Here is a 12,627-nt window from a genome sequence, read left to right on the forward strand (position 1 = left end):
AGGAGCACCCAGAGCGTTTTCGGGAGGCTGCTGCCAGCCGGGGCCGTAGCATCCCTCTGGCGCACGGCTGAGCCATGGGTACCGCTGGGCACGCTGCCAGCACCCCGGGGTGGCTTCCCGGGGGGCCCAGGCGGCCCCACGCCCTGCGCAGCCTGCAGTGCGTCAGTCCCGCACCGCCCTTGTTTGATCTGCCTCCAGGCTGCTACCAGCAGGATGCAGGGCTCGGACACGGGAACAGCCGGGCACCGGGGGCCCGGCCGGCGCTATCAGACAGCAGCAGGGTGCCCAGCCCCACATGCCCAGCGGTGACGCGGGGCTTCGTCAGCCCACACCGCGGCCCGGAGGGAGAGGCAGGTGGTCCGGCAGCAGCCCCTCGCCCTCCTCACGGCTCCGGCACCGCGGCGGGCAGCTCTCCCACCCCCCAGCCCTTCCCAGCACAGCAAGCAGCTGAAGCTTGCCTACCCTATTGCTTCGACCGCGTTGCTCTTAAGCATCGCTTCGTCAGCTCCCTTCTCCCTAGGAGACCACAGCAGCTTTGCAGCCCCTTCCTGCCGCCCGGCCACAGCTTCCTGCTGAGCCGCCAGCTCCTGCCTGCTGCTCCCATTTCGGCCCCGCAGCCCTGCCAGCTCAGAGGAGCTGCCACCAACATCCAGCTCCCTTCTGGCAGCCCTCCACAGGCTCCAGGCATCTGCGGGGCCCTGCCAGCCCCAAGGGCCATTTCCACGGCTCGCTGCCCACTTCCCCGTGGCACTGTGGGCACAAGTCTCCAGGATGGGACTTCAAGGCAGCAGCTGCCTGGTCCTTCTGCCTGCCCAGCGTGGCACGGACTTGCTCATGCAAGGGCCATGGAGGCACGATGCCAGCACAGATGTTGCACTGGTACCAGCAGGAGACGAGCGTTGCAGGCACCGCTCACGGCACTGCAAGAAAAACAACCGGGGACCCTTGCTGCTACCCGCAAAGCTGCTTCGCCGCAGAGCTGCAGCCCGGACACAACCCCGGAGCCGAGCCCCTCATCCCCGCGAGGACGGACAGCACGAGCAGACAGAGAGGAAAGGCTTGTAGCTGACCGAAGCTGTTACTTCTCACTATGAGGCTAGGCCCAAGACCTCTGCCCTCCAGGGATCTCACACGGCTTTTTGGCAGCACTTTCCAAAAAATGCACGCGGAGCGCTGCTACACCCACAGGTAACGGCTGTGCCGCGGCATGTGCAGACAGGTCTGGCTTTCATCCTGGGAAAGGAGGAGAATCAGGCTGGTCTCCTTCGCCTACGCAGTACAGCTGCTGCTGCACCCCAACAACTGCTCCAAACCCGGAGAGCTTGCTAGGCGCTCTCGGGGGAGAAAAGAGGGTAAAGTCCCATTTCCAAGCAAGGCACCTGCCTGGTATCGCTTCTGAAAGAAACAACCTTACACGACAGACCAGCCACTCTACAAACACAGCAACTCCCTCAGAAGACAAGCCTCCACCCCTGTTTTATCAAAAAGCATGAAAATGTCGCCTAAAGGAGCCTGAGGCTATCCCATTACTCCTCGATTAAATAAGGCATGCCTCAGTTCCCTGCCTGGCTGGCTCAGCTGGGCCTGTTTGGATGCAACATGATGAGCTTTCGCAGACTACTGATCATCTCCAACAGGGGAAGATGCACGCATGCCATCCCTGAGGAGCAGTTTCAGGTTTCACCCTGAGCACTGGCAAACTCAGTGCAGCCAGGCCAGCGAGGCAGCGCTGCTCTGAACAGCAGCGCTCCCTAAACTTTGACACAGATGTGCAAGTCGTGGGAGAACATGCACGAAAGCCTCCTGCAGGTATTTACTTGCCAAGCTGGCTCTACTAGAAGATAAAGGAGCTGCTCTGTTTGAATATTAAACCCCGAAAATGCCTCCCAGCAGCTTTTTTGCCTGGTGGGTGTTGTAACTCGGCTACCAGCTTCAGCAGAGCCCACAGCAAGAGTGGAAAACCTGCCAGGTGACTGTTTGCTGGGCCCAAGGCTGCAGCGACAGCTCCCTGCTCAAAACACAGGGCTGAAGCCTTTGTCAGTTTGTTCCCTGATTTTTCAGGTCTGAACGCCCAGCATGGATGAGCTACACTTCCCTGTTTTACACCTTCATGCATTACGTTGACTCTCAAGCCAAACACAGAGAGGCCTCAGCTCCAGGGATGAGGTTCCTCTTTCCTGGCTGGAGAAACAGTGAAGGGCCCAGTGAAGCAAGCAAGGTCTGAAAGGAAGGGCGCAGGGATGTCCCCGCTAGCTACTGCCTGACCTACCCTTGCCCATGGCCTTTCTAAAAGCCGCACAAGCCCCAGCCCTGTACCAGCTCCCAGACAAGCAAGAGCTCTTGGTCAAAGTACCTCAAACAGGCCATGTCCCAGTTCCCCCCCGTCCCTTCCAGAGTGCACAGCTGCTTGGCTGCCGGTTTCTGACCCTCTCCGCAGCTCTCCAAGAGATCCAGGATCCTTCCCCTATGCTTGAGCTAGGATGCTTTTAGCTCCCAGGCACAATTCCCTTGGGCTTAGCAAAACAGTAGCGGTCACTTGCTGTTGAGCCAGGGCAAAGAGCTCTCTTGATCCCCCAAAGATCTCTCCTGACCTGGACTGCAGCAGTACTAGCAGGTCCTCCCACGGCAGGGGTCTGAACAGCTATCAAACACCAGTGAGCTCTTTTTAATCAATCCTGTGGCTGCGCCACAAGAGCCAGGGAGACAAATAAAAACAGCAGCACAAAGACACTGGGCACATACTCTTTATTCAGGGGATAAAAATTGCTTATACATTTTGCAGCAACTATTTTCATAAAAGACTTTTATAAAAAATGTAAAAATAAGCAAATACTTTCCATTATTAATATAGGAAAATGCTGCTGTGTGAATGGTTACTCTACGATTTACGAGATAAAATACCACCTTAAGGAGATATTATCTTTACAGGTAGTTAAAAAAATAATAATAATAAGGCAGAGGGCCATCATATTAACACACCAGGCACGAAACTGGCTTCATTCCACAGAGGGCACGCATCTTGTAAATGGTAGCCACACATATAAAAAGGCACTTGATTATCTGGGGCTAACAAGGAAAAGCCCTTTGTTTTTTAGCACTGATTTAGCAACACTTGATTATTTGCAGTGAAACATGTACCTGGACAGACCTCCCAGAGCAGAGCGGCAGGGCTCCTGCCTGGAAATCTGAGTCAGTTGCATCTAAACTTCACAGTACACACTGCAGCCAGTGTGATGGGGAATGCTGTGTGCGTCATAAAAAGCAGTAACTTCAGAATAAAAACTTCAGCCCAAAAACATGGCCCCGGGAACCAGCTCCCCCTGAGGCCCTGCCTTCATGTACCATTGAGTCAAATCAAGGGAAAAAAAAAGCAAAAAAAAAAAAAGCTTTACTCTTGACTTGATTAAGATGAAAAGAAACATTGAAAGAAATACTGTACATGGTAGGATGCTAAATAACCACTGCTCAGAGGGGAGCGGCCTCCTCTGTCTTTTGGCAACAGCCAACAGCTCTCAGATCTCTTTGGAAAGCTCGTTTGCAGGGTTCCCCCAAGGAGGTAGAAGTAAACCATCCCTAGAAATGTACACTTCTACTTTTGACTTGTCCAGAGCCCTTCAGGGAAGCGTTACTCTTGCAACACAGAGATGCAGACAAAGGAGAAGCAACAGCATTTCACCTAAGGTCAGCAACAGCTGGTTTCCGTAACTCCAAAAATATTGGGGGAGCTGCAGTACAAATGCCACCGCTGTCCCACAGCACGTGTAAGGAACGGCACCACAGTCGGGAAGTCAATACAGGCTGAAAGCAGAGCACAGCCCCAAACCTGTTAACCAAGCTGCATTTGATAATGGCTTCTGAACTATTTGGTCTGCAACTTAAACCAGCTCCTGGTTTTAGATGTGCCGCCACTGTCTGAAGCCTGTTCAGGAGTCAGTGCTGCAGCTTCCCTTTGGGAAGGGGTGGACAAAACAGCACTGTCCCAGGACTGCAGCGAAACAGCCGCTTTCAAAGGGCTGGTCACCCTTCCACGTGACTGCGGGTTTCGTGACGCAGAACGACACACACTGCAAACACGTAATGACATCCTTGGCACTTGTTGATAATACCATAGAGGCAGCATATGATACCTGTAGGGTAAAACACACAGCAACCCTCAGATGAAGGAGGGGGCAGTTCTGTGCGATGATGCTGGGAATTTGTTTTATTAGGTTTTGAAACACTCATTCTGATCCCAAGAGTTTCCCAACAAGCCTGTTTTACTTCCAGGGCCTCTCTTCCAACAGGGGAGCAGGTGAAGGCTGTCACAGACACACCTGGCACTACTGGGACAGAGGAGGGGTAGTGTGTCAGAATGGTCAGGTGTGCCTCAGGGAAGACGTACAGACGGCAGAGATGTGCCTACAGGCCACTGCAGGGGGAAGACCAACTCAGACCAGTATTTTGAGGACAAAAACAGATGGAAGAGAAGACTGTATGGATATAAAATCTCAGGATACTTGGGGTGTGGGAAGTTAGGTTGGTCACGGATATTAGTGGGTTTGTACAAGAAAAAGGCTCTTGAAGGGGAAAGGCTGAGGCTGCATGACAGAAGGTGATGGCTCCAGTCACTTGACCTGCAGATGTTTCGAGAAGTCTGGCTTGCTTGCTGAGCAAGAAGAGCCGTGGGAAATAGGGGTCTAGGAATGCGGGTGCAGCTCTGAGCTGAGTCAAGACAAGGCAACTTGAGCTCAAGAAGAACTAGCAGAAGGTGCTTCAGAGAGAGGTTAGGTAGGTAACAAAAGGAGTAACAAATATACAAAGCTGGTTTTGGCTAAATTTCTGGAGAAATGACCATAAGATGCATTAAGCTGAAGAGCTGTCTCCTCAAAGAAACGGTGGAACATACTTAAAAACAGACTGGAGAATCCAGTGGAGGCAGCAATCACATCCTAGGTGCAAGGGACTTGGTTAGAAGTGACCCAACTGGTCTTCTCCATCACCAACTTCTACAATTCTCTGTTTAGGAAAGCATAAAAGCCTACGGCAACCACAGTCCATCCAATGAAAAACAGCCTGGGCTCATTAAGACTCTTGGATACTAAAATGGTTCTTCATTTTCATCTGGAAGACCTTCATCAGTTCTGGAGTCCGCTTTATAGGCTTCACCTTGGCCAGCCTTCAGGCATACACCTGCATGTTGTTCCGCTGCTGCTCAGACATGTGAGCGGCTGCAGGCCCGCGCTGGTTGTTACTGGGACTGGTTGCCACATCAGACCAGTCAGAGGCAGAGTGCGGGGAAGAGCTTGACCACTGGTCTGGAGATTCGGGTGATGGAGTCAGGTATGGGTGCTCCCCTTGTAAGTGCCGGTTGTGGCTAGGAGTCCGTTCTGTGGCCGAGGAGTAGCAGCTGTGCTGTGACGGAGGCGTGGGGTACTTTCCCATCGAGCTCTGGAACTGGTGGTAGGCTGGGAGGATTGTCTGAGCCACCTGCCCGTCCTGCTGAGGGATGGCAGCCATGGAGAACGAGGCACTGGGCAGCTGAGCTAAATCCGGGATCTGGTACATGGAGCTAAGAGGACCAGCCATGTTCTGAGCGCAGTTTGGTTGGGCCTGCTGTGGCAGTGCTTGCTGGTTTATGCCACCCTTGGGAACCAGCTGGAAAGTCATGATAGGGGGCAGAGACTCCCTGGACACTCCCAAGTGCTTTGCATCTGCTTGAACCAAGCCACCCTGCTGAGAAACACTGGGGTGTGAATGCATCACCTGGGGCACCATGCCGAACATCTCATTGTACTGGGATTCATTCATTTCCATGCGATTCATCCATTCAGTGGAAACATTGGCTGGCCGGAGCCTGCCGAGCCCGCTGTTTGGAGGGGTGGTTCTGTGCTGTGAAAGCAGCTGGCTGACAGATGGGAGCACGGTGCCGGATCCACGTCCTAAGGGCTGCATCTCGTGGAGGTTAGAGAAGGACATCGTGTGTGCGGCCTGCACCGATGGGGCAGTCAGCAGTGAGCTGGGGGATGAGTGTAACACCCCCGGTGACGGCATCACAGGAGAGGAAGTTGGTTCAGACGCAAAAGCATGAGGCGATTCTAGGGAATCAACTGGTGATAGGGTCACTGAGCTCTCTGAAAACTGCCCTTTGCTTTCACTGAGGGACTTCTTCCTTCTCCTCTTCGCATCTTTGGTGAGATTCGTGGGTATGATGCCCTTAGCAGTCGGTTTTCGTGACTTCTTGCTTAACGAAGCATGCTTCAGATTGAGGAAGGACCTGTTTGGGCCACAAATGACTGGGGAGAGGGCAGAGTTCAGCATGGCACCTGGGTGCCCAGCAGGGCTGTGCGCTATATTGTACTCATTTAGAAGCTGCACTATGTCATGGTGCATCCGGTCCTGGGCCACATCCCGGGGCAGGCGATCCATGTGGTCTGTGATGTCTCGATTGGCAAAATGGTCCAGCAAGATCTTTGCTGCTTCAAAACTGCCTTCCCGAGCGGCAAGGAAGAGCGGTGTCTCCTCCTGAAAACAGAGAGGAGATATTTCAGCGGCTTCGCTGGTATACCAGACTTAGAGGGAACCCTATTGCTACGGGGGGACTGACTTCTAGCTAATGCTCCCTTAAGGGTGCAGTAACACATGGAAGCATAGTCCTAATGTGGTGTATTGCTAACTGCCTCTAAGAACACCCTGCTCCAGGAGATGATCTTTGAATAAGGCAGATTACAGGAGTCTGGTGATTTCGTACAGGACAGTGGAACACACAGGCTAAACTATCCCACCAGGCACTGTTCTGCCAGGGGTCCTTTGAGGAACTGTAAAAGCACCTGGTGCCTTTCTCCCATCATCTCCCATGAGGGGGAAGACACAAAAGACTAAAACAGACCAGTGAAGAAATGGAGCTTGTGGGAAGTTCTAAAAGCTACCGAGCAACATGTAATAATCAAAAAATGAAACCCCAAATAGAAGAAAGAAATCGAGCATTAACACACAGTAAAAACTAAGAGCAATGAAAAAGCAGGAGGTCTGCATAGTGCAGGCTTCCTCTCAGACAGGTTGCATTGGAGTTCCTGGTAATGTGACAGGAGGTGACTCTGCTGTGTCACCAGACCTGGCTGTCTGCTAAACAAAGAATTCAGCCGCTTGGCACGAGCAGCATTTCAACCTCGTGCTCTCACACCACTGACTGCTGATTGTGTTCCTTTCTGCAACAAAAGCAGGGCAACACCGATGCCCAGGACCTGGCCAAATAAGAATGAGAATTGTTCTCCCACATCAAAAAAATCATTCAGTGCTTGGGGACAGTTCTAGTCATGGTCTGGGTTTGGAAGACCGGCACTGAGTACTCGCTTTAGAAAATCTGGGCTTAGCTCACTTCCAACAGCAATGAGATGCTTTGAGTGAGAAACGACAGCCATGCTGAGCACACTCGTACCGTACCTTGTTATCCTGCATGTCTCTGTTGGCTCCATTTTTCAGCAGCACCAGTGTTGCTTCCACATTGTTGACAGCAGCAGCCCAGTGAAGAGCAGATTTACCTAAAGGGAAACCCAACTTCAGTAACAAGCTGAGGAGCTATTTTTTAAAGCACCAAGATGGACAACAGAGTACACTTGGAGAAGAGAAAAACTAAGGACCCGTAGTAAAACTCACAGTAGGGTATGTCCTGAAGGACATGCTTACACTTTGGTAGCCATCATATTGTGACATACTCCTACATCTCATGATGCGATGGGACTCTCAGCACAGGCTTTGGGATTTCCTTAAATAACCTATCCCACAGTGTCATGTCTACAGCACAGAAGATCCCAGCATAACCAATCCCGTATTTCTCCCTTTTACCTTCCAGGATCGTCCAACCAAACCACTTTGCAGTGGTCTGCAGTCAGTTACTACTGGACAGGAGCTTCCGCAGGAGACACTGTGCGCCGTATTTGGCTACATAACTCATAAGCAGACTGCGCTCTGGAAGAACAGAAGCCCACCCCTCCTTGCTCACACCATGACAACTGTCTGCCCAGGCTGGTACATCATGCCACATTACCATGGTCATCCACTGCATTCACATCTGCCTGGCAATTAATTAGCTCAGCCACCATTCCTTCCACAGCCAACCGTGCAGCCAGAATTAACGGGGTTGTTCCATCATTCATCCGGGCATCCAAGTCTGTAACTCTGTTACGGATCAAGATCTGGACAACAGGGGAAGACAGAATTGTTTTCAGTACCGCTAAGGAGTGAGACTGAGGATTTAAAACAAACTCAAGAGAAACTCTGTAATGAAACAGCAGCATGAGGGCTGAAATGCAAGGACACAGATGATGGGTAAGAGTGACATAGAAGCAAACAGACCTAATAAATATGTGCAAGATTATTTGTGTGTACTGAGTTCTTCAAGCTATGAACACCTGAGGAAACTGGATACCCAATACAGTTTCAGCTAGCCATCGCACTGTGCAAGGCACAAGAGCAGGGCTGCAAGTGAACAGAGCACAACCTGGGGAGGCTCAGATGTTACAGAGTACAACGGCTCTAAAAGGGGTTCTTTAATTGCTGTACCTGAAAGACACCCTGTGCATCAGCAGCTACAGCTGCATGCAGGGGAGTCCGTCCCATGTTGTCCCGTGCGTTAGCATCTGCACCAGCATCCAGCAAACGTTTCGCAGCATCTGCTCTTGAGTAACGGGCTGCTAAGTGCAGTGCCATCTCCCCAGTACGGTCTGTTTGGGCTTGCAGATTGGCACCTTGATAGATCAGATCTGTTATTATATTTGCCGAGGAATCTTCTGCATCCTCATCATCCTCGCTAATATCAGAGCTGCCCACACGTAGAGATGCCAACATAAGCGGAGTACATCCATCTGCAAAGGAAGAGATGTTATCATAGCAACCTGCTGGTGAGAGCAAAGGAAAGGAAGCCCTCACACATTACATCCTCTGCCATTAAGCACCGACACCTAAAGACAATCCCTCCAGTCACTTCAGCTTGGAGCCGTTCTCTTTATCTTAAATCCCAACAGAATTAGTGGCCTGTTTTCCTTCCAAGCAGGATGTTAACAGCTACTGCAACCACAACAGAACAATTCATGTGGATGTCCTGATAATGTACCTAGGAAAAAGAAGCAATTTACAGAGAAAAAATTGTTGATGGCAACTATTTAGCAGACAGTAACCTGAAGAGAAATGTAGATAGAAGTCTTCGTATCTGTTACACCCCTATATCTTCATTAAAAGAGTACTGAAGCTGTGAAAATCAAACTCTCAGAAGTTGAAAAATGCACCAGTACCACTGCCTGAACTAACCTCATCTTGCTTTCAAGGACGCCCACCTTCACAGTACTAAACAAACAAACCAAGCACATGCTGTACTTTCACAGAAACCCTGCACAGGAAGAGATCATGGAACAGGATCTAAGTCAATTTTATCCAAGGGTGTACCAGCAGCATCCTACATATGCACGATGCCTCATTCCCAACACACCCCTCCATCACAGCACTAACTGCCCATGGCTACAAATCCCTGGAAGTCTCCCCACAGTTTGGGTGTTTTAGAAGACATCTGGCTCATCTCTCTCCACAAGTCTCCGTGATGGGCTCACACTGATGGCATATTCACAAAGGCTAACTTTAGGCTAGGATGGCTCATCCCCCCCAGGATCCATCCACTGTCACTGGAAGACAGACAGACTCCAGGAGACTTCTGATCTAACTTGGCTCCCCTGGGAGAACCTCCCTCTCTCTTTGCTGATCACAGAGGGTGGCCTAGGAAGATCAGCTCACTCTGCTTAGATTTCCCCCTTGATAATATCCCCCTTGACACAGTGCAATTAAGGCTTAAAACATCTCCACTGATTTTCAGTGGCCAATCAGATGCCACAGGCTTGAATTTCAGCACACTCTGAACTTTATAGCATCATTAGTTCCTAAAATCACAGACTCCAACTGTAACCTAATGCTTGCTTACTGATTTTACTGCTTCACCCTGTACACATCATCCTAGACACCCAAAAAGTAAGTGAGACCCAGAGGGGAGCATGAGTGGAACATCTTGCCCTAAGAGATTTGCTGTGCACCCCATAGGAGCTCTGCAGAAGTGAATTCTGCTTCTCCAGTGTGGCTTGCTAGCAGCAACCCAAGACTATCTTTCAGCAACTGCCTGCTTTATTCCATGTACAAGCAGGGGACTTGCTGGACCCCAGAGACAACAGCTTCCCTGCATACACAACTCTCAATCTACAGTGCGCGGTCTCTACTGAACAAGCCCTGCAGAAAGCAATATGGTGTGATCACAGGATTAGGATTCTGTGCGTATAAAAAAGTGGTATTCACCTAATGAATGTAATACAGAGAACTAACACCCTTCCCTTTTACCCCCATTTCCTTTTTTTTTTTTTTTTTTTTTTTAAATCACCGTGCTTTCCTGACTTTCTTTTTTAGTACAGTTCCAAAAGTTTTACAAAATTCTAAAAACCTGTAGTTCTGCCACAGGGAACCTGCAGAGATCATGGCTGCAGCTTTTAGACCTGCAGCGCAGAGCCAGTTTGGCAGCAGCAGAATGCACACTCCTCCTAGTGGCTCAAGAGTAAAGGACAAACACCCTTTCACCAAACAACTTTCTCCAGATTTGCTGGACAGCAGAGAAGGGTTGGCGCACAGGCCTGGGTTCAATTCCAAGATCCAGTCATGTCTATAGACTCTCTTGCCTGTTGTCCAAGGCTACACCTCCTTTTGTGCTTCTCCCTCCCACTGCTGGCTCTACTTTCTTGTCCCAAATTAATACTTTTCAATATTCAAGTCAGGCTGTGGTCTCCTCCATACTGCTCCGATAAAAAGAGTGGAGAGATGGAGCAGACAGAGGAGCCTTCCTTCTCCCTAGCACCACAATCCTGGGAAAAGCACTTGCAGGAAATGTCTTGATCAATCACTGCAGTTGTCCTGGACAGACTGTGGGGCTGCTCTGTGGGACACATGGCTATAGCGTGCATAAAATCCTTGGAAAAATTAACTGCCACCCTCCAACATGTCTCTCAGGTATGTGTTTTTCAGAGCCTCGTAAGCAGGCCACATATGGATAGTTTCATGAGGCTAGCAAAAAAGCACATCCAGCTAGAGTGTCTCAATTAAACGGGTCTTGGAGTATTAGAGAAAAGCCATGGACACAATGTCTTTTTTCCTCCTTCAAGCTTGTTCTCTGAAATAGCTGGAAAAGAATTCAAAAGGATCCAGCTGGAGGCAGACACACAGCATGGAAAATTCCAGTCTGAACCACTAAAGTTTAAGCAACTAAAAAAAGGGGGCCATATAATAGGGACAGTTAATCAGTTTTAATTATAGGTGGTGTTACCAGCTATGCCTATAATTGCATTACCCTGGTTACACACTCACAATAACTCCACTGAAAAGAATGTCCTCACCACCCTGGGGGACACACAGAAAGAAGAGCTTGGTGAGGCAAAGGTGAAAGCAGCATTGTATAAAAACTGTTCAGTTTGCTGTCTTCTAAGAAAAGGGCCCCCTGAGCAGATGTAAAACTTACAGCAAGATGGTAAAGCCTAAAAGTTCACCTGATAGGTACAACTGAAGGACTGCATACAGAAAAAAAGGAACAAATCCCCCCCCACACCCCAACAACAACAGAAAAAAGAAAGCTACGATGTGGAGAACCCACCGGCAAAGTCTCTGGGCAATACTTTGATAGGAGACTGGCCCTCTTGGATCCCCCCCTAACCTGGAGAGGGCGCAGAAGGTGCTGGACTAAGACTGGGAACAGCCCTCTGGTATACCAAGGCACTTTGACTTACCTCTGCTCTTTCTAGAAAGAGATCTCTACTCTTCTATCTACCACCTGGACACGTGGCTGGGATCCAAATCACCTAAATTCAAATGACTACAACCCAGACACCTGCAGTTAAGACGATCAGCCTAGACTCCCTTCGTAGTCAGAGGCAGTGAGGCATTGCTAGAGCATGAGTTATCTAATCTATAGGAGAGTTTCTGCTTGAGACAGATGAATTACATCTCAGAATTGCCTATTTCTTCCCTCTGCCTGTGAAGGAGGAAGATGGCCAGTTCAGATGAATGTCAACATTTACTCTGATGAATCCTACCCCTCCTTACTAATTCACTACTCCAACACTACTCTGACTTTTTAAATAATTTCTTTCCCTGAAAATAACTCGGCAGCTTGCTTCTGATGCTGCAGAGGAGGATAGCTTACAGCAGCTTGCTGCAAATTTCACAGCTGCATCTTAATAGCAGGAAAACAAATGATAGGTCAATCTTATTCATTGCTATTGCAGGACAATGCTTTGAGAAGATGCAAAAATAGGCAATCTGAAGACTTAAAAACATTACCGGCTGCACTTGGAAAGCTTTTACCCTAGCTACACAACTAGAAGCTTTGACAGGGAAAAGAAGAAAAGCCTAGATTTGGTTTAGGTTCTCACACTCATTACACTGACATCCCTCCTTCCCTCGCTTTGCATTTAGGAGTGCTAAAGGGTCAGAGAGCAGAAAAGCCAATAGAAGAGAACTGGGAGAGAGGTCCAGTCATCATCAGATTGCATGGAATGATTCCCACAAAATGCAATATGAAGCAGCTACAGCAAGATCATCAGAACCAACTCTCAGCATATGAACGAGAGTCAT

General features: G+C 49.7%; 1 protein-coding gene across 1 annotated transcript in view; it reads right to left on the bottom strand.

The window, feature by feature from the left end:
- Positions 1–2,728: 2,728 nt before the first annotated feature.
- NOTCH2 (notch receptor 2) overlaps positions 2,729–12,627 on the bottom strand; it is a 92,473-nt gene continuing 82,574 nt past the window's right edge. The window contains exons 30-33 of the mRNA XM_067300719.1: positions 8,539–8,840; positions 8,024–8,171; positions 7,420–7,517; positions 2,729–6,501 (exon numbers count right to left, since the gene is read on the bottom strand). Coding sequence (XP_067156820.1) covers positions 5,158–6,501; positions 7,420–7,517; positions 8,024–8,171; positions 8,539–8,840 — 1,892 coding nt within the window. The 3' untranslated portion in view covers positions 2,729–5,157. The remainder of the gene's footprint in view (positions 6,502–7,419; positions 7,518–8,023; positions 8,172–8,538; positions 8,841–12,627) is intronic.

Source organism: Apteryx mantelli, chromosome 8, assembly GCF_036417845.1.
Source record: "Apteryx mantelli isolate bAptMan1 chromosome 8, bAptMan1.hap1, whole genome shotgun sequence".
NCBI lineage: Eukaryota > Metazoa > Chordata > Aves > Apterygiformes > Apterygidae > Apteryx > Apteryx mantelli.